Genomic DNA, 23,371 nt, shown 5'->3' on the forward strand with positions numbered 1-23,371 from the left:
TCGGAGAGACCAGCTGCTGGGGGGGTCAGAAAGGGGACAGACGTTAGGGGAGGGGCAACCTCACTCAAGTCCCAGAGGCCTGAATTGCGGAGCACAAGCCCACCTTCTGGGGTGAGGCACAACTTACAAGGAAGTCCCTATTTAAGAGACCCTCCCACGCCTCCTAACTCCTGACTTTTCGAAGTACGCTCGTATCTGCTAGAGCACTTGTTCTGAAAATGCAAATCTGTTCCAACACAATCCCTGTATTAGGGGACAGTCTGAGCATCATGCAAATTTCACGTTTGCTTCAGATAAGACTTCATCCACAAGAAACACTAGGTAAACAGAATGCCCTGCCCGGCTGAACTGAGCCAGGTAGGAAGACACAGACAGGACACACCTCTCTAGACAACGGGCGCATCCACACCTGGGGCTACAACTTCCATCCAATTTCCCATAACCTTCCTCCTACCACTCCCCAGGGCAACCTCATGCCCTCCCCACTATTTCCCTTCAGCTAATTTTGTATTTTTTTCTCTCCTTCCTCTTGCCTTTTTCTCTCTTTACCTCTTTTTCTTCTTCCTCTTGCACACCGGGTAGCAAGTGTGGGAACTGGGCTGGCAGCCAGCAGGCAGAATGGCACACACTCCCACAAGCAAACTTCAGGTCTCCCTCAAGATGAAGTGCCACACTTACTTTAGTATTTACGTATTTCTTAACCTTCAACATGGATAAAACTCGGCTACCATTTTATGTGGTTTCTATTTTCTTAATGTGCTTGAGTGTTGCGCTCTTAACCCCATTTTCCCATAAACCCTGTGGTTTTTATTGTGCGATTTTGCATAGCACGATGATTCTGAGGCACAAGTAAAGGGCTGTTACAGCAGAAGCGGTAGTTCTTCTCATGCACAAACCATCCTGTGAGGCAAGAGCAGTGATGGGGATCACGTCCCCCTCACACAGGAGGGAACATAAAGTCCAGGGTGAGTCAAGACACACCAATCTTCTAATAACTTCATGCTGGCCCCAGTCTTGGGTTTTTATGTTTATTGCTCACCTATTCTGTGCCCGATGAAGGCAGGAGAGCCAAGTGAGAACAGGCTTCAGAGTTAGAATTCCTGGGTTCAAATCCCAGGCTCTACTGCTCAGCTTTGTGAGCTCAAGCAAAGTATTTACATGACCTGTCTGTGCCTCAGTTTTCTCATCTATAAAATGGGAATAGCTCAGAGAGGTTGTGAGGATTACAAAATTAATCAATGTAGGAGAACACTGACTCTTTTATCCTTCACACTGTTACTTAGATCAATGTCTGGAGCATCGTAACCACCCCCCAGAAAGCTGGCTACTCTCATTATCAGGGCTTACTCTATACCCTGTGGACTCCAGTGCCAGCCAAAAGGTGGAAGGAGGTAGGGATACTGGGTTGGCAGATGCAGGCTTTTGCTGTCAGACCCAGGTTCAAAACCCGACTCTCCCACTTTCTCCTCCGTGGCCCCAGACAGGTGATCGGGCTCTCAGCCTTGGTTTGTTCATTCATATAATGGGGTAAAAACTGCAGGCTCCTCATAGGGCAGTTGTGAGGATTCATGGAATCCCCCATGTGAGTCGCTCCTGCGGGGGGCACAGACCCTGAAGCCGGTGACCCTCCCAGCCCAACATCCCCACCTGCTGTCACCGTTGGATCACATGGGTGCCCCAGACTTGGCCTCACCTCCCTGCAGGCCCAGAGACGTTTGGGCTGGGCTGGAGTCACTCCATCCCTAACACCCATCCCTGCCCTGAAGATGTCGGTACCACAAGGTCAGGAGAGGATTCTGATACAGCCAACTGCCTGTGGACAGGCCATGTCCCAAAGGACAGCTCCTTCCTGACCCTCCCAGGACACCCCAGCAGCCTGGGACCAATGGCTGGGACTAGGGTGGCCACGAGAGCACAGCTTGAATCCCTACTGTCTGTCAGCAGGGATGCTGACGTTTTACATGCAATAACGCATTTCAGCCTTGCAACTGCTTTGTCAAGGAGATGATATACTTCCACTTTACAGATGGGGAAACTGAGGCTCAGAGAAGGTCACAAAGGTAGGAAGCAGCTGAGCTGGGGTCTAAACCAGGTCCAGGACCACAGTCTGTGTGTTTCCACCACACCACGCCTCCCCGCCTAGCTGACGGGTCCGGCCAAGTGGCCAGCTTGTCCTCTATCCCCGACTCCCCCACCTGTTAAAGAGGGGTAATGCCGGACCCATACACATTGCTGGATTATTCAAGAAGCAAGAGGGCAAGGTGCTTTGTGAATTAGGAAAGGGGACCGTAGAAGAGCAGGAATCGCCTCACCCCCTCCCCCCACCGGCCAGAGCTGCAGGAACCCAGCTCGGACCCCGGCACCTCAGCATCCATTCACCCAGTGAGCCAGCCTCCTCCGCAGCAGCATGTCAGGGGAACCTGGCCTCTGCTTGAGCACTTCCGGTGGCAGGAGCTTACTACGGCCAAGGCAGTCTGTTCCAACTTTAGGTACCTCAAGCTGCTGCTAGAGGTCTCGGAGCCAAAAATCCGGCAGTCCCGGAGGATACCCCTACTGGACTATCGGGACAAACTCCACCTTCCTTTCCTGAGTGCAGTCACTATGTACCCTCTCTTCCCCACCCAAGTCATCCCTTTCTGGGCCAGATATTTTACTGCCTTCAACCCACCCTCCTAGGATGAAAAGAATAATGAAGGAGATAAAGGTAATTTCAGTGACTAACACTTAACGAACATAAAATAGGCATTATTTTGCATCAGGAGCCAGCAAACTATGGCCCATGGGTCAAATCCAGCTGCCTGCCTGTTTTTATACGTATGGCCTGTGAGCCGAGAATGGTTTTTGCATGTTTAAATGGTTGGGGAAAAAATCAGAAAAAGAGGACTCATCTGTGACGCATGAAAAGTATATGAAATTCAAATTCCAGTGCCTATAAGAATAAAGTTTTATTGGAACACAGCCCAATCCATCATTTACATATTGGCTACGGATGCTTTCAAGTTACTACAGCAGAGTTGAGTTTGGCAGAGATTCTAAGGCCCAAAAAGCCTCAAATGTTTACTATCTAGAACCTTTACAGGAACAGTTTGCCGACTCCTATTCTAGACGCTTTACGTGTATCATCTCAATCCTCAGCATAACCTACGAGGAGGTTACTATTATAACCTTCACTTTACAGACAAGGAAGCAGAGCTCAGAGATGTTAAGGAAATTGCCCAAGTCCCATGGTGGTGGAATCAGAAATCGAACCCAGACAATTTGATTCCAATATCTGTGTCTTATCCACTCCCCTATTCTTCCTGTCAGAGCCCAGGGCTGACAACTATCACACACCACAGCTCCAGCGGAGCCGTTTGCGTCCCCTGCCTACAGGCCCTCTTGGCTTCACTGTGCATGGTGGGAATGACCAGAATACCTGGTCAGCTCATTGGCCACTATGACCCACAGATCCTCTTCTACTCGTAGTGGCTCTTTTAAATGGGCCTATAAACCCATTGCTCTCTGGATACTTAAAAAAAAAAAAAATTGATCCACAAGTACCCTCCAGACTAGCAACAGCAGCAGATGTGATAAAGTCGGTAGCTCCAGCCAGAGGTCTCTAAAACTTTATGAGAGCCAACAAATCTTGCTCTTGGGCTGCCCACTGGCTTCAAATAAACCTGTCCTGCCCACAATCTCACAGGGGTAGAAAGTAAAAGTCCCTGGGACTGTTGTCCAGGTTATGGAAATCTCAAGGCCTCCCTCCCCGCTTTTTTCTTTCTGTGAATATACAATGAGGGGAGAAGGCAGCATACTCTGTTGCCATAGAAACTAGGCTAGGCTACGTCTGCATCAGGAAGGATTAAAGATAGATGTTAGAGGCGGAAGTAATCCAGAGGGAGAGGTCCAGGCACACAAACTCCTAATCTGTGATTAAAGTTTCTCAAAGAGGTTTCTGCCCCATTATTAACTCTGAGCTTACATGCACATTATAAACCACAGAGGTCATCAATAAATACAAATCAATATATCTGGAAGGCAAATATTTGATTTTTATTTATATGCATATTAAATGGAGCCATATCTCAGCCGGCTAGAAGAAACCCAAACAATCCAGCCCAGGCACTGCAAGCTAGCAACCCACAGGCCAGCGTCAAACCATGCAGCTGCTCTTACTGGCTTCCACAATCTTTCCCCAAATTTCTAAATAAGTTACTAACGTTTAAAATTTGAAATATTTTCAAGCACAATTCAGAGTTCTGGCTTTTTCTGAAAAGAATCTGAAGATCGGGCGACAGCCACCCTACATAGCAGCAACCGGTTGGCCCTGACCGGGGGCTGTCCCTGCAGGCAGGCACGTGCCCGCCAGGCCCCTAAGTCCCCAGCACCCTCTTCTCTCCCACACCTGGCCCATTTCACACCTTGTCTCTACTGGAGGATCCCTGTAGGCTTTTGAATTTGTGATACCCCACCCAAGTACCAGCAACCCCATTTTACCAGTAGAAACGCTTAGGCCTAGGGAGGAAGAACATTGTGCCTAAAATGCGACAGTAGATTAATGACAGAGCTGGTCTCCCAACAACCAGGGCAGGACTCAGCTCAGACCTGTCTGGAAGGAAAGTTCAGAGGCTGGGTTAATATCTGTCAGCTACAAACGTGTCTAAAGTAAAAATTAGATTTTTCTGCTGGCTCCACTTTTGCCAGCTTCGTTCCAGCTCTTTTCAGGGAGAAGGGAGGGAGGAAGGAAAGCTCTGCAGAGACAAGGAGAAAGTCTCCTCGGACCCTCCCCAACCGCCCTGCCTTCGGCCATCCTTGCCTGCCCATGGCCACACTCAATGCTGTCTAGGAATACTGAGGAAGAAAAGGCTGGAGGAAAAAGAATGGGGGTCCATAGCCCAGGACAGCTGGCCAGGCTGTCCCCGACTTCACAGCTGATGATTCTGTAGCACAGATGAGTAGGGAACATCAGCCAGGCCTGGGCTCAAATCCCCTTTCTGTTCTTCGCTTGCTGTGTGATCTTGGCCAAGTCACTTAACCTCTCTGAGCCCATGTCTCTTCACCTGAATAGTGGGGGTAATAGCAGCACTATCGGGTAGGCTTGCTACGCAGGTTAGATAAGGCCTAACAAAGCACTTGGTAGAGTGTCAGGCACACAGTAGGTCCTCCATAAAGCAGTGTATTCCATTACTACTCAAAATGTGCTTCCACCCCAGCCAGACACCGTCACCCTCCCCCGCCTGGTGTTCCGTTCCATCCTCAGCCAGCAGCTCCAGCTGCACGCCCCACTCCCTACCAGTGAGTGAATCACCAGCTGGTCTCCGCCTCCACTAAAACCAGTAGGCACATCCCAGCCTCCAGCCTCTGTGACTTTGCTCAAGCGGTAAGCCTCACTCAGAGCACCGTTCCCCACCCTTCCCCCTCCTACTCAAGAACACCCAGACCCAGAGTTTCCACAACCTCCCCCAGACCCAGAAACCTCCGTGCACTCTGACCTCTGCTCCTCCATTCGCTTGGAGGAATTTGGTCCTGTTCTCTAATGTTCCATATGGTGACACCCTCTGCCTTTAGCATCTTGAAGGTCCAGGATGCAGCTCACACATCTCTGAGACCCTCTGAGAGGACATTAGGTATCTGCAGCAGCCAAGCACTCGTCCCCTCTTCTTTTGATACCAGCACCCCCAAATTCCTGTCCAGGACTGATCCTCCCTTCCAAAATGCAGTCTGGGCGGGACCACTGATCACAAAGTCCTAAACACCCCCAAGCCAAGACTGGTCATACGACCAAGGCCCTTTCAGTTAGATCCTTCTCTCCCGGGACATGGAAGTACATCCTGTGCAGTGCTTAAAAGCTGGGGCCGCCCATCCTGGTGGGGTCCCAGAGGCCTTTGAAAGATCTTGCTAAGAGACCACCTAGAGCTACCTGGGCTCTTGGTCTTTTTGAGCCAGTCCTTCAGCTCAACCTCAGAGCCCACGAGCTTCCTTCTGATCGATTCCTTTTCTGCTGCTGTTTGCAAAAAAGAGAACTGACATTCTCTAGACTCCACATCACATACGTGCTCACATACACCTCCCAGAACCAAACCCCCAGACACCCAGTCCCATCAGAGAGGCTCATAGGTACCACTTCCGCGTGGCCAAAGAGGCCAAAACCCTCACGCTTTCAGGGAAAAAGCCAAGCGGCTTAACTCCTCCCCTGTCAGCAAACAGAATCCAAGTGCACTGAGAAGCCAAGTGGGGGTGATACCTCTTGCTTGAAAAAAGTAAAGGTAACAATAAGATGTACTTGAGAAGATTACATATAAAGCAGGTATTTCTGCAGATGCCAAAAATAAGAATTGAGGACCTAAGTAGGACAAACACAGCATGCACGGATCTTCAGTCAATGTCCAAAGAGCAAAGGGCTTACGATGCGCTGAGAGACCAAAAGACAAGACAGCCCAGCGGGCACAAAAGAGCAGCACCCAGGGGCCCTGGGCACAGATGCAGCCAAACTTACCCTTCCAGGAGTGCAGGGAACGTCTTAGCCATGAGGGAAGGATGCTTAGAAGTCAGCCAGTTGAGGAAAGGGGAGAGGAGAGATTTCTAAGAAGAAGAGCCTTAGAACCACCGTGATCTAAGCAGCCAGGACCACCTCTCCCCTGTATCATGGCCACGGCCTCCACACTGTCCCCTCTGCCGATGCCTCACCCTACAGCTTGTCCTCAACAGCGGAAGTCAGATCGTATTCCTCTGCTCAAACCCCACCACCACCACCACCCAGCATCTCTCCACTCTTATCTTTCTGACCTCACCTCCTCCCACCCTCCCTGCAGGTCCCTGAGCATGCTTCACACAGCCTGACCACAGGGCCTTTGCACATGCTGCTCCCTCTGCCTGAGACCTCCTCCCCATCATATTTTCATGGCCCACCTCTTGCTTCCCTCGGGTCTCTAACCCGCCCCTACCTCTCTAGCTAAGGTCTCCCCTCTCCCATTACTCTGTCCTCCTTCCTAATTCATCTTTCTCCACAGCTCTCCCAGCCTGAAACTGCATTATCTGTCTGCTTGTGGTTTGTCTCCCCCAACTGGAATGGAAGCTCCATGGGGGTAGGAACCTTGTTTTGTTCAGGACTGAATCCCTAATACCTAGAACAACGCTTGGCCCACAATAGGCACCCATAAACAATGGTTGAATGTGAATGAATGAATGAATGAATGAAGTCCCTGAAGAAAAACTAGAGTACATCCAGGAAGGCTGACTTTCTGCACAGCTCACAAGGCAGGATGGTTAGAAGCTTGGCCCTGGGGACTGCCTGGGTTCCAACCCTGGCTCTATCACCTCCTGGCTGCCTGCCCTCGGGTCAGCACGCCCTCTCTGGGATTCAGCTCCCTCATCTGTAAACTGGGTATTATAACAGCCCCTACCCTGGCGGGCTGGGAAGATGAAACGTGTTACATATACAAGGCAAAGCAGAGGGTGCTTGGGGTGAGCCATGAGTGCCCAAGGTTATGATTTTTGCTTTTATATTATTGCTCTTCAAGTGTCCGCTGGGTGGTAGAATCATCAGGAAATCCTCTCTAAGAGGGCCTCTGAGCAGGAGGGATGGGAGACAGCAGGAGAGCACGTGACCTGGGGGCAGGAGACCCAGGCTCGAGCCAGGCCATGCCACTCACACGCCGTGCAATTTAGGGGGACAGACAGCTTCTCTGCCCGACACGTCAGGGCCAAGCACCCCTCCTAGCTCACTGGCCTGCCACGAGCTTCCAAACTGGACCAGCCATGTGAACACAACATGGGGGGGACAGTGAATCAATGCGTCCCACCCTTCAGTCATGATTCTATTCACACAGCAACCACGAAGTCAAAAAGCCAGAGTTCAAAGGTGACGATGCTTCCAACACACACCACGAAACCCTAGCTCCCTTTGGAGATGTCGGCAGTGTTTTCAAAGCCTCAATTACAAGGGCAGGGAGTGTCACCGCTCCTTACGTTTCAGTCACAATATCAGCCAAGAGCTGAGGGTGATGCAGGGGAAATTATAGTAATTACTTCGCAGGAGGGCTGGCTGGGTGAACTTCGGCTGATCTAAAACTTGGGGTGAAATTTAACCCCCTGGAAGCTGGGGTGGGGGTACACTGGGGGAACCTCTGCCTCGCATCAGGGTACCCAGGAAATGATACCAATGTCATTTAATGAACTCACAGCTCTCGTCAAACCAAGCGGCAGCAAAGTGTAGTCGTTAGGAACCCAGATGTCAAGTCAGATCAGCTGGCTCTGCCCTCCCTGTGCCCACCATGAGGCAGATGCTGTTCTCAGAGACCTTATCTCCTAGGGCAGTAGTGACAGGACATTCCTACATGCTATGGAGGAAGCAAGGAGGCTGATGTCTGTGCAATTGGCCCAGGGGTCAGGGCAGACCCCTCTGAAGAGGCAAAACCAAAGCTGAGCCCTAAAGGATTGTGAGGAGCCAGCCACAGAGAGGGGCCTGGGCATGCTCCCTCCCTTCCCTAGGCCTCAGTTTCTTCATCTGTCAAATGGGTATAAATATCATGCCTACTTCATGGGGTTATGATGAGGGTCTGATGAGTTAATAGACACAAAGCACTGAGCACAGGGTCTGGTCCGTAGGGTTCAAGAAGAGGTTGTGGTTTGGAGGCAAGGAGGGGGCTGTCCTGTCTGGTGAAGTGTGAGACCCCCCTCTGTGCCGGACCCAGTCCAGCCACCGGGACACAGTGGTGAACTAAAGCAGATAAAAATCCCAGCCCCCAGAGACCAGGATGGGAGGAAGGCTACCCCACCACGGGGTACCCCACCAGTGGAGCCCTGGGTTCACTGTCCCTTTTCACGGGAGCTTCCAGCTCGTCCCATCTCTCCACCAACTCTGGATCCCAATGGCACCCCTCCCCCGTCCCCTCTGGCTGAACCCCCGAATGCTGCACAGTTGCCCACTGAGAGCTGCGTGTCCCCGGTCCCTGAATCAAGGTCTCAGTCATGATCCCCTAGGGAGCTTGTGACAAAATACAGATCCCAGGGCCCCTCCCCAGGCGAGGCATTCTTTGGATCTGAGGAAGACCAAGACTTCATTCTGAGGCCTGGTGACCACACACAAAGCCACGTGCCCATCATCTCTCCTCAGCCCTGAGTCCCCAGGGCCTGGCACACAGGAGGTGCTCAGCAGAGAAGATGGAGGGTGTTTAACCAGATCAAAGGCCCATCACACAAGACAAGAGGGGTGACCTACTCTGTACCTGGCTAAGTGGAAGGTAGGGGAGGGACAGGCAACCTGGGCACAGAAATGCCACCTTCTGAGCCTCCGTTCCTCATCCTGAGAAGGGGATTCCATCTCCTCCAAGTTTGGAGAATTCGAGGCTCAGAGGATTTTGATCTCAGACATCTTCCAATCCAGCCCCTCACACACCTGAGAAGGATCCCCTCTGTCCCACCTGGACAATGGCCATCGGCCCCTGCTTGAATACCCCCAGTGATGGGATGCTCACCAGCTCACTAGAAAACCCATCACACAGGTAGGCTGCTCTATTGCTAGAAAGTTCTCGCTTTAGAAGCCAGTCCTGCCCTTTGACTCCACAAATTAAGGCTGCTCCTTGTTTCATCCAAATGAAGGGAAGTCACGGGAAACCTGCTAAGGACTGGAAAGATGGCCACGGGTGGCAGGCTCCGCAGGCATTGACCTGGGTCTAAGGCCCAGGGTCACCACTCACCAGAGGTGAGACCTTGGGCAAGTGACCCCTCCAAGTTTCAGCTTCCTGGTCTGTAAAACGGGAGAAATAACAGCATACCCATTATTACGTAAGGTTGTTGTGAAGACTGAATAAAATAAGGCTTGCTGGGTGCCTAGCTCAGAAGCGTTCCAGGAATTTTGCAGTGACAAGGGAGGCGTAGGGAGTAGGCAGATCACAGGGCCTTGAAAGCTGGGCAAAAGGGAGTGGATTTATCCCCAGCACAGCCTTGAGGGCCTCCCTCTGTTTCCCTCATGGAGAGTGGGTGGCTGGACAAGGCAGATAAATGACCACGCCCTAGAAGGGACCAGAGTTTGGCAGTCCCAGTGCCCGCGGCTCAGGCCACCAGGTGGATTCTGACATTTGTTGCCCGCCTGCGCCCCCCACTGCCGGAACACAAGGCCCAAAGTCAAGCACCAGCTTGGGCTGCAGGCAGGGGCGCAGGGAGCAGCACAGAGGCTGCCGCCCTCTCCGCAGGAAGCTAAGTGGGAGCCAGACTGAGAGATGCTGCCGGTCTATTAACACATTGGTTTCTGCATGAACTCCCACGGGGAGCCAGGCGGGCAGAGTTGGAGGAATGAGGGCCTCGAGACAAGTAGAGTTTTTCTAAAGAAATATTCAGCTGTTAAAACCCAGGCTCTCGGGCCAGGCTGCGGCTGCAAACCAAGTGGGCCTGGTGGACTGTCAGCAGCGCGTCCATGAGGCGAGGAGGAGGAGGCAGCTGGAAGGGACCTAGGCATCAGGAGGGGGGGTCCACGGAGGGGGCCCAGGAGGCTGGGCCACTGTGGTCACAAGGGTACCCAGGCTCGATCAAGCCTACCTATCAGAATCTTGTGATGTTCCCGTCCACACCCATCACAGCAGTGGAAAGAAACAACGTGAGACAAGGAAGGAAACTCCCAACTTTCAGGCTGACTTCATACCAGTCCCCCGGCCTTGCCCCAGATTCTCATTCAGCCAGACGTTACTGAGAGCGACTATGCGCCCAGCAATACTGACATTTGGGGCCCCGGAGAAGTCTCTGTCGTGGGGGGAGGGGCACCCTGTGCAGTGTAGGATTATTTATTAGCATCCCTGCCGCCTACCCGCTAGATGTCAGTAGCACCCACTGCCCCCAAGTTATGACAACCAAAAGTCCCCTAGGGGACAAGAAAACGCCCCCATGTCAAAGACTACTGGGCTAGAGAGAGAAAAGCAATTTAAAAGCAAGCTTGATCTCACTGCTCCCCTGTTTCAAACCTTCCCCGGCACCCATGACCCGTGGCATGGAATCCAAGCTCCGTGGCCTGACATTCAAGGCCTACGTGACCTGGCTCTTCTATGTCAATGCTCACCATCCCCTGCCCCACACTTGACCCTCCAGCAACTACAAAGCACAAGTCATCCCTGCCCAGAAGCCCTCTTGCCTCCTGGCCTGTCCTTCCAACCCTCTTGTCTGCCTGCCTCCTGTCTGTTCGTGTTTAAAGATTCCACTCAGGTGTAACCTCCTCCAGGAAGCCTTCCCTGTTACTCCCCACACCCCGGGGGAAGTAGCACACTCTCTGTGCTCCCACACCCCATATCTAACTCCATCGTAGCACTCACCTAAGCATTTTGTGGGCAGGACCATGCTGTGGTCAGCTGCTTGCCCAGGACAGCCTTCACCCTCAGGGAACTTGCAACAGAAAGAGCATTCTCTACTGAAAGGGGTCCCACTCTTTCCTTTGGTCATAAAGGGAAATCCAGAGCTGGAGGGGACGCTCATAAACTTCAGGGGGACCCAGACTCTCAGGGAAAGACAGAGAGAGGGACCTTAGGGGAGGAGGACCAAGGACCACACACAAGGCCAGCCCCCCAGGCAGAGGAGCTAGCCAGAGGCTTGTGCACACATCAAGGGGCACAGAACCACGGCTAGCTCTGCCGCTGGCTTCCTAAACCTCACTCAGCTCCATTCCTCATGGCTCTGTTTCCATCCTTTGCTATTAAATCTGGGACACATCACCCAAAAATCATGATGATTGTGATAGAAAGCATGAGAGGAGCCATTTTCTCATTAACCCTGGTGTCAGCCCTGTGGGGTTACCGTTCCCACTTAGCAAATGGGAAACTATGGCTCAGACTCACGGGGTCATCAGCTGATAAAACAAAGAGTTCCATCTCAAATCCAGGGTTCCTGAGGACAGACGCCCATCACCCACTACACCTGCCAGCTGGAAGCTCCCAACCTCCCGTTCTTTCGGGCAGGGCGCGGGGGCAGTGGGAAAATACAGGAAAAGATGAAGGAGCATTTTGCTCTAAGCGTTCCCGTGCCGGAGGCCTGGACACAAACCCAGAAATCATGGAGAAGGCCTCCGGCTAACAAGGAATTGGGAAGAAACGATGTAATCAGCCCCTTAGAAACGCCTCTCCAAGCCTGAGAGGGAATCTACAGTGCCCTCCAAACCATCCTTTCCAGGGGGAAATCACCGGACTCCCCTCCCAGGCTAGAGGCAAGGGGCCCTGGGAGTGGCAGAGAGGGGGCGGGGGTCCTACATCATCATGGTTCAACAATGGGGAAGGGGGGGAGTGGAACCGGGGGAGCTCAGAGCTGCCAGGCTCCAGGCCTAGGGGCTCCCAATGCCCATCCCCGCCCGCAGCCCCAGTTTGAGATGGGAGACCGGGGTGGGGGGAGGGGAACATGCAAATGTGACTGAGGAAACCAGGAAGCACCCCTCCCCACCAGCACACTTCATCCATTACGTCCACTGCATAGTAGTCCCAGCGCTGCACGTTATCTGAAACCTTTTTATGCCTGGGTTGGTTTGGTCACCGTCCATCTCCCCACCGCCCCCAGGCGCACCACGTGGGCTGGCTTCTGGCCGTCCTTGCTTCTCCTGCCCCTAGTACAGCAGCGGGCACCAGGGGGCACGTTCAATACATAAATGCTGCATTCGCCACGGTGACAGCAAGTCCGAGCTCCGAGGCCTGAAACCAAGTCCCTCCACCCCAGCCCCAACCCCTAAGCGTGTTTTATCATTTGTAAAGCAAGAATGACCCAGGCTGTGTTGTTATCCTGACATCAAAAGAAGGGGAAGCGGGGGGTGGGGACATGGGGGGGAGGGGAGGCAAGAATGAGCGTGTGCCATGGGCCAAGCCAGGACCACCACAGGAGCTGAACCAATAAAGCCCCCCGCCACTGCTTTATACACCGTGAAACCCTGCCAGGAATGAAGCTATCTGCACAACGGAAGCTCATCCAAAGACCAAACTGCTGCTGTTGTTCAGAGCCTACAGACACCCAGGTCCTTCCCTGGTGCCCACCCCATCACAGGCTCTTTCATCCCCCAGTGGGGTGCTGGGGAGAGTTCTAGATACTCAACTCACTCCAGCCCCAAAGCCTCCCCTCCCCAGAGGTCTCCTAGCCTGACCCGAAAAAGCAAACACGGAATCAGAGACCCACTCCTGGCCAGGGGTTTCTCTCCCACACTCTCCTCTCACTGTTGCCCCGACCCTACGAGGCAGCCTTGTCATCCCCACTCACAGGGATGGAAACCAAGTCCCCGGGAGGGCAGGGGACCTGCCCAGATCATGCAGCCACAGCAGAGCTGGGGGCCCCTGCGCAGCCGGATTCCCCCCTCCACAGCCCCCATCAGCCCAGAGGACCAAGCTGTAGGAGAGCCCCGTCTGTGGGCTGGGGGGCACCCAGGGAGAAGATGCAACCAAAGGGCTCAGCTCCTCGTGCACCAGTGCCTGCCACGCGCCACACTCAGCCCCAGCGCCCATGGCTCCAGTCAGGCCCCAGGGGACTCGAGACACACCTGCTAAACAGTCACCCTCAAACCACCGGGCAGAGAAAGGGGCCCAGCCCAGAGTTACCTGCACGGAGGTGGGCCCGGGCCTGGGAAGGACATCCTGATGGCTCCTGGCCCCAGGTGTGGGCTATTCAACAGCTGACTCTAAGGAATGAAAGTGCAGCCAGCTGTGAGGCCTGGGCTTGTGCCCCTGATTTTAAAGGGTCCAAGAGGTAGGGGGCAGGCTAGTTTGTGCTTGATGGGGAGGTGGGCAGGAGAGGCCGGAGAGGGACAGAGAGTGACCACGGAGAGACCCCTGGCCTAGCAGACTGGGGACTGTGTGTCTTCAGACTCTCCGGCCCAAGCCCTGCCTTTGAGGGTTTGGACCCTATGAACTGCTTGCTCTCTCTAGAGTCGGGTAATTCACCTCCACCCTCAGTCCTGTTTGAATCCTTTCCAGGAAGACCACTGACCTCACCGGTTCACCCCAGGAGCCCAAGTTTGCCCCCAAAATATGGTCTTGCTCTCAGCATCTCAAGTAGGGTGAAGGAAAGGGGCTGGACTTCTAAAGCTATGTCCCTCCAAAAAAGCAGGAGCACCTGGCATCCAGGTGGCCTCAGATGAGCCCCAAAACCTTCCCATCCAAGACGGAGGATGTCACCTCCATCCCCAGATGCTGAGGGGTTAAAATGGGCCAGGCACTGGAGCAAAGCCATATATTAATAACAGAACAAGATTGGGCCCACATTCTCAAGATCTTCTCTCCCCGGGTTCCTCTGGGATGGACGCTTGGTAATTAATTGTCCCATTTTAAAAATGAAGCTTTAGAGACTCAATGGGGTTACATGGCTGATCACATAGAGTCTGTGACAGCAAGACCCTGGCCTAGAGAGACTGCTGCCTCTGACCAGGAGCTGGGCTCAGGCCCCAGGGGAAGAGGGAGGGAAGCAGGGAAAGCAGAAACATGCGTTCATTAAACGCCTGCATCCAGGATCGTTGTAAATGCCACAACCCCCAAGGTTCAAACGCAAAGGCCCCTCTTCTTCCTCCCTCTGCAGTGATGGACCTGCCCCCACCAGCCCAGCCCCCTCAGGTGATCTGGCTCACTCTGATGAGGACATCTGCAACCTTATTTAAAAGTCAATACTGCACATAATTAGAGACACTTACCCCCTTAGATCCATCCTTCTCCTCCGATCAGTTTTATAGCCAGTAATAACTCTCGTAAATTCCTCAGCAGATGGAAATTTTATTTGACTAATCATGGCCATTTGACTTGCTGGGGTGCAGTGGCTCAGGGTTCGGGCTGGCAGGGTGCCGGTTGAGGTGACTGTCAGGGGGCCGGGCAAAGAGCCCAGAACCCAAGGCCATTTTGCAGGTCCACTCCCCAGAGGGAAGCCACAAGAAGGCATCAGAAAGTGCCAGGCGCTGGACAGCAGTGGGCAGCTGTGCTCCGCCTTTTCTCGGTCCAGAGGTGCCTCTGGGCAAGGTGCTGAGACCCTTTTCCACCCTTCCAGGCTCTGATTTCTGAACACGTGGTTGCTAGTGCCAGGGAGAAACTGCAACATCCTAGCTTAAACACCTAACAATATCAGTGTGTTGGCTGCCACGTCCCAAGCACACCTATCCCATGCCAGCCCCATGCCAAGTGCCCCATGGGCATCATCCCATTCAGTCCTGCCAACAATCCTATGGATGCACGTGAACATTCCCATTTCACAGATTGGTCGCAAATAGATGCTAGAGCAAAGCCACATGCCAGACTCACTAGGCTGAGCTGCCACCTTCATCTTGGGGAATTTAAGTTTGGTGCTCCACCCCCACCCCCAACTCACACAAGGCCAAGCAATCCTTCTAAGACCCACAATGAATCCCATCGTCGCTACAAAAAAACAGACCCACAAAACTCCTGGTAACTCCTCAGCACCCTCCAGACAAAGTTAAAACCCATTAGCCGGGGACTTCCCTGGTGGCGCAGTGGTTAAGAATCCACCTGCCAATGCAGGGCACACGGGTTCGAGCCCTGGTCCGGGAAGATCTCACATGCCACGGAGCAACTAAGCCCCTGCACCACAACTACTGAGTCTGCGCTCTAGAGCCCGCGAGCCACAACTACTGAGCCCACGTGCCACAACTACTGCAGCCTGTGTGCCTAGAGCCTGTGCTCTGCAACAAGAGAAGCCACCGCAATGAGAAGTCTGCGCACCACAACGAAGAGTAGCCCCTGCTCGCCGCAACTAGAGAAAGCCCACGCAAAACAACGAAGACCCAAGGCAGCCGAATTCATTAATTAATTAATTTAATTTTTAAAAAAAACCCATTAGCCTGGCCTTCACAAAGGAACCCCATTCGAGGTATCTATCCAAGCAACATGAAAACATACTACACAGAAAGGCTTGTCCATCTGAGAATATGCGTAGCAGATTACTCATAACACCCCCAAATCCGAAATATCAACATGAAAATGGATAAGTAAACTATATCTATACATACAACGTGTATCACTTCACAACAGATCAGGAGGGAAAATCACACAGTAATTTGAAGAGGGAAAGTGCCACATAAAGAATTATTAACTATAGCAGGAGACTGCATTAACACGGACTGGCTAGAAAGACGGAAAGAGAACTCGAGCGAACAGTATCCAGGAAGAATCCCCCAAGGGCTGACACAGAGCCCCTGAGGAACAGCCCTCCTGCAACCTGGACTGAACATAGCCCACAGGAAAGCACCCCTCTACCCCAGGATGAAAGAGTGCCCAAGGAAGAGCCCCCCAAGGCTGAGGCAGAAGCCCCAAAGGAGTATACACACACACACACCCACCAGAGCTGACCTCCAGACCTTGTTGAGCGGGGCGTGCCTGTGGCTCAGGCACGGCAAAAAGTGGTCTGTGCCACACACCCGTGGAACTTGCTAGAAATCCAGCCTGTGGAACTTACCAGAGATCTGCCCTGGAGGATGCCACACAAGCGGCTCACAGGAGGTGCCTCACCAGAGGCACCCCACTACAAAACTGCCTTTAGAAGCGCGCTGAGGGAGCAGCTGGGCGCTACTGACCACCGTGCCCCGCAGGAGCCACGCCCTGTAAGGCCGCACGTGGCGTCAGCGCCGCACGTGGCGTCGGAGCCTGCCCGGGAGTGCCTGGAACCCGGAAGCAGAAGCGGGGCCCTTTGCTGCTGCATGGGCTCTCCAGCGCCCTCTATTGACGAAGCTCAGCTTGCCGGCTGGCCAGGGGAAAAAAATTTAAAGGGCCCAGATCCATTTTCAGCCAGCAGGCAAGAAGGATGAATTTGGAGCCGCACGGCAATCATGTATAACCAGCACACTCCATCCCTCTGATGACTCAGCTTCCACATGAGCCCTTCTCACACGACTGAACTCCTGTACAGCAACGCAACTCTGTATTTCTACCTAAGAAGACACAGCTATCGTTCTTACAAGCAAAGTTCTCACCCTTTCCATAAAATGAAACCAACAGTCCCACAGTCATAATACTGTCTTTATTACCCCTCAAATTCAGTCACAGTTCTACAGAATATTGTCACCTAAAGACTAAATTGTAAAGCTAACCTACAAAAATTCGCATATAAAATAAAACTGGAGAGAGAGAAGAAAACGGTTAGTTGCTAAGTGCAACTAGTTAGTTAGCAAATTAGTTAGTTGCTAAGTCCTTATTCTAATTTTTCATTCAAGAACTGGGGAAATAACCTCAAGGTGGGTCCATGGACCAGCCCGGCCCACTGTGAATCAGACTGGAGCCAAGACTCTTTCTATCACCTACCATAAGCCCCACTTTGACTTACGGGCCACAGTGGCACTGTAGGTCCCTAGGAATTAGAGTGTACTCAGAGCCAGTGCCTGGTAATCTCAGAACCATCTGGGCATTTCCTTTTCCCCAGTGCACAGTCACTCTGGTAAATGGCTGCAGGTCCCTGTGGGGGAGGTTTAGAGTTATATTTACAGAAAGTACTTGCAGCAATGATGCAGGCTCCTTCCTCAAGGGGACCTGGCCTCCTGAGGGCTTCTGGGTCGGTGAATTGACTTAGGTCTGGGAAATGCAGATTTCATGTAATACATCCAGCCCAACACTCCTTTCTCCCCAAGGCTTTGAATTCCCTCTTCCACACCATGACCTTGCAACCTCATTAATTACAGGCCACTGTTGAGTCCAGATTTCAGTCAATCAACCAAGTAAGCTGTTAGAGCCACCCCCAGCTGCACATGCTAATAATCAAACCCAGACTCTCTAGTAAGGGCATCCATAGCAATAAATTCAGCCCAATCTAGTGTTATATGCTGCCCTCTTTGGTCAGAAAACCTTAGAATACATTCCCACACATGTTCCCCAGGTTTCTGCTGATATATATTAGCAAAGTCCGGCAATTCTTTTGGTTTTTCCTCGTAGGTCCTATTGTGTCCCTGTCACCAAGGAATGGGCTAAGATTTGATCGTTAACATCTAGTGACAACAGGGGGTGGTTATGTAGAATCTTAAGGAAAATGGGCATCTGCCCCCACTGAGGTTATTACAGGATTTTTAAGTAGAGGAAGAATAGCCTCCTCAGACAATGGAAGGCAAACTCCCACCACCCATATGGGAGGCTCAGAGCCACTTGCGGTTTGAGACCATCAGTTTCATCTGGGTCTCACAGATGTCCCCATTCCATATTTCAGGACCCCCCTCTTTCCCAATTAATACTCTAAATTTCACATGAGCAATTTGTCAAGATGTGAATTCAATTCTCATCGTAATCCAGCAACCAGCACAATTAAATTTTGTATTTGACTTTCAGCAATATCAGCCCTGGGGCGGCAAGAAATAAGAGCTTCTTTAAGGGCTGTCATGGAAGCTCTCTGGTTCTCACACCAGATGAGAGTGAGAGTTAATGGACCTGAGCTTGTCGTTTTTTCTCTGTAAGTGCTCAAGAGCCCTCAAAAGAATCCACCCCAGCCCACAGTTCTTATAGTCATCAATACTGCCCCGGCAGTCAGGGCAGCATCACTCAGGCTGCCAAGGGATGTGTCTCTGTGGCACTTTATCTCAATCAACCATGGGTGATACCTTGGTTAACTGTAAGGCCACTACGTGCCTTGGGTTACCAGCACCCCATTTCCTATTGGCAGGTACTCATGCTCGGGCCCAAAGACATGAGAAAACCAATCTGTAAATCTCATATTTACAGGTCAATCTCCCGGTATCTCTCCTGACACCAATTCTATATCGGTTTGGGTCCAACCAAGAAAAAGAAACCACACAGTAATTTTAACAGGTAAAGTTTCAAATGACGAATTATTACCTTATAATAGGGGACTGAATCAAGAGGCATTGGCTAATTAATGTACGAACAGCAGCTATAAAGAGTAGCACAACCCACAGAGCTGAGATTGAGCCCCTAAGTACCCACCACCCACCCCCAGGGCTAAGATACAGTCCCCAAGGAAGATCCTCTAAGGGCTTTGGTAGAATCCCTGAAGACGAGTTCACCCCCCCCAACCCTGAGGTGAAGAAAAGTCCCAAAGAAAGAGTCCCCTGGGGCTGAGGTAGAACCCTGAAGGAAGAGTTCCCCCAAACCATGGCTGATACAGAGCCCCAGAGAAGAGCCCTCACCCTAGGGCTCATATAGAGCATAGAACCCCAAAAAACAAACCTCTCACTAGGATGAGACAGAACCCCAAAGAAGAGCCCCCCCACAACGGCGAGCTCCCACCCGGAGCTGAGCTAGGGCCCTCAAGCAAGAGCCCCCTCCCAAATCTGGAATAAAGCCCCCCAGGAAAAACCCCTTAGCTGAAGGAGAGACCCCCCGAAGCAGTGCCCACACACACAACCCTCCGGAGCTGACCTCCAGACCTTGTTGAGCGGGGCGTGCCTGTGGCTCAGGCACGGCAAGAAGTGGTCTGTGCCACACACCCGTGGAACTTGCTAGAAATCCAGCCTGTGGAACTTACCAGAGATCTGCCCTGGAGGATACCACACAAGCCGCTCACAGGAGGTCTCTCACCAGAGGCACCCCACTACAAAACTGCCTTTAGAAGCGTGCTGGGGGAGCAGCTGGGCGCTACTGACCACCGTGCCCCGCAGGAGCCACGCGCTGGAAGGCCGCACGTGGCGTCGGCGCCGCACGTGGGCGCCTGGAACTCAGAAGCGGAAGCGGGGCCCTTTGCTGCTGCATGGGCTCTCCAGCGCCCTCTACTGACGAAGCTCAGCTTGCCGGCTGGCCAGGGGAAAAAAATTTAAAGGGCCCAGATCCATTTTCAGCCAGCAGGCAAGAAGGATGAATTTGGAGCCGCACGGCAATCATGTATAACCAGCACACTCCATCCCTCTGATGACTCAGCTTCCACATGAGCCCTTCTCACACGACTGAACTCCTGTACAGCAACGCAACTCTGTATTTCTACCTAAGAAGACACAGCTATCGTTCTTACAAGCAAAGTTCTCACCCTTTCCATAAAATGAAACCAACAGTCCCACAGTCATAATACTGTCTTTATTACCCCTCAAATTCAGTCACAGTTCTACAGAATATTGTCACCTAAAGACTAAATTGTAAAGCTAACCTACAAAAATTCGCATATAAAATAAAACTGGAAAGGAGAGAGAAGAAAACGGTTAGTTGCTAAGTGCAACTAGTTAGTTAGCAAATTAGTTAGTTGCTAAGTCCTTATTCTAATTTTTCATTCAAGAACTGGGGAAATAACCTCAAGGTGGGTCCATGGACCAGCCCGGCCCACTGTGAATCAGACTGGAGCCAAGACTCTTTCTATCACCTACCATAAGCCCCACTTTGACTTACGGGCCACAGTGGCACTGTAGGTCCCTAGGAATTAGGGTGTACTCAGAGCCAGTGCCTGGTAATCTCAGAACCATCTGGGCATTTCCTTTTCCCCAGTGCACAGTCACTCTGGTAAATGGCTGCAGGTCCCTGTGGGGGAGGTTTAGAGTTATATTTACAGAAAGTACTTGCAGCAATGATGCAGGCTCCTTCCTCAAGGGGACCTGGCCTCCTGAGGGCTTCTGGGTCGGTGAATTGACTTAGGTCTGGGAAATGCAGATTTCATGTAATACATCCAGCCCAACACTCCTTTCTCCCCAAGGCTTTGAATTCCCTCTTCCACACCATGACCTTGCAACCTCATTAATTACAGGCCACTGTTGAGTCCAGATTTCAGTCAATCAACCAAGTAAGCTGTTAGAGCCACCCCCAGCTGCACATGCTAATAATCAAACCCAGACTCTCTAGTAAGGGCATCCATAGCAATAAATTCAGCCCAATCTAGTGTTATATGCTGCCCTCTTTGGTCAGAAAACCTTAGAATACATTCCCACACGTGTTCCTCAGGTTTCTGCTGATATATATTAGCAAAGTCCGGCAATTCTTTTGGTTTTTCCTCGTAGGTCCTATGGTGTCCCTGTCACCAAGGAATGGGCTAAGATTTGATCCTCAACATCTAGTGACAACAGGGGGTGGTTATGTAGAATCTTAAAGAAAATGGGTATCTGCCCCCACTGAGGTTATTACAGGATTTTTAAGTAGAGGAAGAATAGCCTCCTCAGACAATGGAGGGCAAACTCCCACCACCCATATGGGAGGCTCAGAGCCACTTGCGGTTTGAGATCATCAGTTTTATCTGGGTCTCACAGATGTCCCCATTCCATGTTTCAGGACCCCCTTCTTTCCCAATTAATACCCTAATTTTCACATGAGCAATCTGTCAAGATGTGAATTCAATCTCATCCTAATCCAGCAACCAGCACAATTAAATTTTGTATTTGACTTTCAGCAATATCAGCCCTGGGGCTGCAAGAAATAAGAGCTTCTGTAAGGGCTGTCATGGAAGCTCTCTGGTTCTCACACCAGATGAGAGTGAGAGTTAATGGACCTGAGCTTGTCGTTTTTTCTCTGTAAGTGCTCAAGAGCCCTCAAAAGAATCCACCCCAGCCCACAGTTCTTATAGTCATCAATACTGCCCTGGCAGTCAGGGCAGCATCACTCAGGCTGCCAAGGGATGTGTCTCTGTGGCACTTTATCTCAATCAACCATGGGTGATACCTTGGTTAATTGTAAGGCCACTACGTGCCTTGGGTTACCAGCACCCCATTTCCTATTGGCAGGTACTCATGCTCGGGCCCAAAGACATGAGAAAACCAATCTGTAAATCTCATATTTACAGGTCAATCTCCCGGTATCTCTCCTGACACCAATTCTATATCGGTTTGGGTCCAACCAAGAAAAAGAAACCACACAGTAATTTTAACAGGTAAAGTTTCAAATGACGAATTATTACCTTATAATAGAGGACTGAATCAAGAGGCATTGGCTAATTAATGTACGAACAGCAGCTATAAAGAGTAGCGCAACCCACAGAGCTGAGATTGAGCCCCTAAGTATCCACCACCCACCCCAGGGCTAAGATACAGTCCCCAAGGAAGATCCTCTAAGGGCTTTGGTAGAATCCCCGAGGACGAGTCCCCCCCCCAACCCTGAGGTGAAGAAAAGTCCCAAAGAAAGAGTCCCCTGGGGCTGAGGTAGAACCCTGAAGGAAGAGTTCCCCCAAACCATGGCTGATACAGAGCCCCAGAGAAGAGCCCTCACCCTAGGGCTCATATAGAGCATAGAGCCCCAAAAAAGAAACCTCTCACCAGGATGAGACAGAACCCCAAAGAAGAGCCCCCCCACAACGGCGAGCTCCCACCCGGAGCTGAGCTAGGGCCCCCAAGCAAGAGCCCCCTCCCAAATCTGGAATAAAGCCCCCCAGGAAAAACCCCTTAGCTGAAGGAGAGACCCCCCGAAGCAGTGCCCACACACACAACCCTCCGGAGCTGACCTCCAGACCTTGTTGAGCGGGGCGTGCCTGTGGCTCAGGCACGGCAAAAAGTGGTCTGTGCCACACACCCACGGAACTTGCTAGAAATCCAGCCTGTGGAACTTACCAGAGATCTGCCCTGGAGGATGCCACACAAGCGGCTCACAGGAGGTGTCTCACCAGAGACACCCCACTACAAAACTGCCTTTAGAAGCGTGCTGGGGGAGCAGCTGGGCGCTACTGACCACCGTGTCCCGCAGGAGCCACGCGCTGGAAGGCCGCACGTGGCGTCAGCGCCGCACGTGGCGTCAGCGCCGCACGTGGCGTCGGAGCCTGCCCGTGGGCGCCTGGAACCCGGAAGTGGAAGCGGGGCCCTTTGCTGCTGCATGGGCTCTCCAGCGCCCTCTACTGACGAAGCTCAGCTTGCCGGCTGGCCAGGAAAAAACAATTTAAAGGGCCCAGATCCATTTTCAGCCAGCAGGCAAGAAGGATGAATTCGGAGCCGCGCGGCAATCATGTATAACCAGCACACAGTGAAATATTGCCCATCAATGAAAAAGAAGGAACTACCGATGCCTGGATTAATCGTCTAGATATTATGTTGAGTGAAAGAAATCAGACACAAAACAGCACATTCTGTAATTCACATTTTTATGAAGTTCAAAAACAGGCAAACTAATCTACGGTGACAGAAATTTAAAAAACAAGATGGAGAGAGGTGTCTTACTGTAAAGGGGCACAATGGAATTTTCTGGGGTAATGGAAATATTCCCTATTGTGATTGGGGCAGTGGTAACACAGGCATTTACATTTGTGAAAAACCTTCAGACTGAACATTTACTATCTGTGCATTTCATTGCAGATAACTTATAACTCAGATGTTTTAAATTAGTCCCCAAATTTCTGGTTTCAAATTTAGCCACTATGTAGTGCTTGCACACGGTAGGCAAACACATATGTTTAAGTAAATAAATGCATGAATGAATCACACACTTTTTACTTTTCTCACATCTAACTTGACAATCCCCCCAAATCATTAAGCTACTGGTCTGCTTTTCTGGGCTCTCATAGCCCTCAGTTCTTAGTTCAGTCATAGCTTTTATTATACTGATGTTCACTGCAG

At 51.7% G+C, this 23,371-nt stretch overlaps 1 protein-coding gene across 1 annotated transcript in view; it reads right to left on the reverse strand.

Moving 5' to 3' along the window:
- The window catches only part of ACTL8 (actin like 8), a 75,505-nt gene extending 64,351 nt beyond the window's left edge, over positions 1-11,154 (reverse strand). The window contains exon 1 of the mRNA XM_082433110.1: positions 550-11,154. Within this exon, the coding sequence (XP_082289236.1) occupies positions 550-711 (162 nt within the window). The 5' untranslated portion in view covers positions 712-11,154. The remainder of the gene's footprint in view (positions 1-549) is intronic.
- Positions 11,155-23,371: the final 12,217 nt, after the last annotated feature.

Source organism: Balaenoptera physalus, assembly GCF_965194825.1.
Source record: "Balaenoptera physalus genome assembly, chromosome: 1".
Taxonomy (NCBI): Eukaryota; Metazoa; Chordata; class Mammalia; order Artiodactyla; family Balaenopteridae; genus Balaenoptera; species Balaenoptera physalus.